General features: G+C 65.3%; 1 protein-coding gene across 1 annotated transcript in view; it reads right to left on the bottom strand.

Moving 5' to 3' along the window:
• Window positions 1-392, bottom strand: part of LOC119586935 (putative neural-cadherin 2) — a gene marked incomplete at its 5' end in the record, with an annotated part of 72,205 nt that overhangs the window by 25,533 nt on the left and 46,280 nt on the right. Inside the window, 1 exon segment of the mRNA XM_037935667.1 lies at window positions 20-235. Coding sequence (XP_037791595.1) covers window positions 20-235 — 216 coding nt within the window.

Here is a 392-nt window from a genome sequence, read left to right as displayed (position 1 = left end):
CGCTCTCGGTCTTACTTACCTCGCCATTGACGCGCAGGTTTCGGATGCAACCGAGGAAGGCGCGGGCGGTAAGGGGCGCCGGCCAGCCGTGGTCGTGGTGGTCGGGCGGCGGGTTGGCCAGGCCGCCCACCTGCAGGGGAGCCGCCACGCCCAGGGTGAGGGAGGTGGCGGGAAGGGGCGCTGTGAGACGGCACTCTCCGCCCGCCAAACACAGGTCGCTCACCACGTCCACTCGCTGAGACAGGGAGTTCCTTTAGGGTTACTTACACAGTGAAGGGTGAAGGGTTTGGCGGAGGATGAGGGGACGGACAGGCCGTGAGTGCTGTTGGGGGGGGGGGGGGCTAGGCTGCTTGGTGTGCGAGTGTGTATTTGTTTGTCGGTCGATCTGTTTA

This window comes from Penaeus monodon, chromosome 22, assembly GCF_015228065.2.
Source record: "Penaeus monodon isolate SGIC_2016 chromosome 22, NSTDA_Pmon_1, whole genome shotgun sequence".
In the NCBI taxonomy this organism is placed as follows: Eukaryota; Metazoa; Arthropoda; class Malacostraca; order Decapoda; family Penaeidae; genus Penaeus; species Penaeus monodon.
This window is presented reverse-complemented; position numbering and strand designations above follow the sequence as displayed.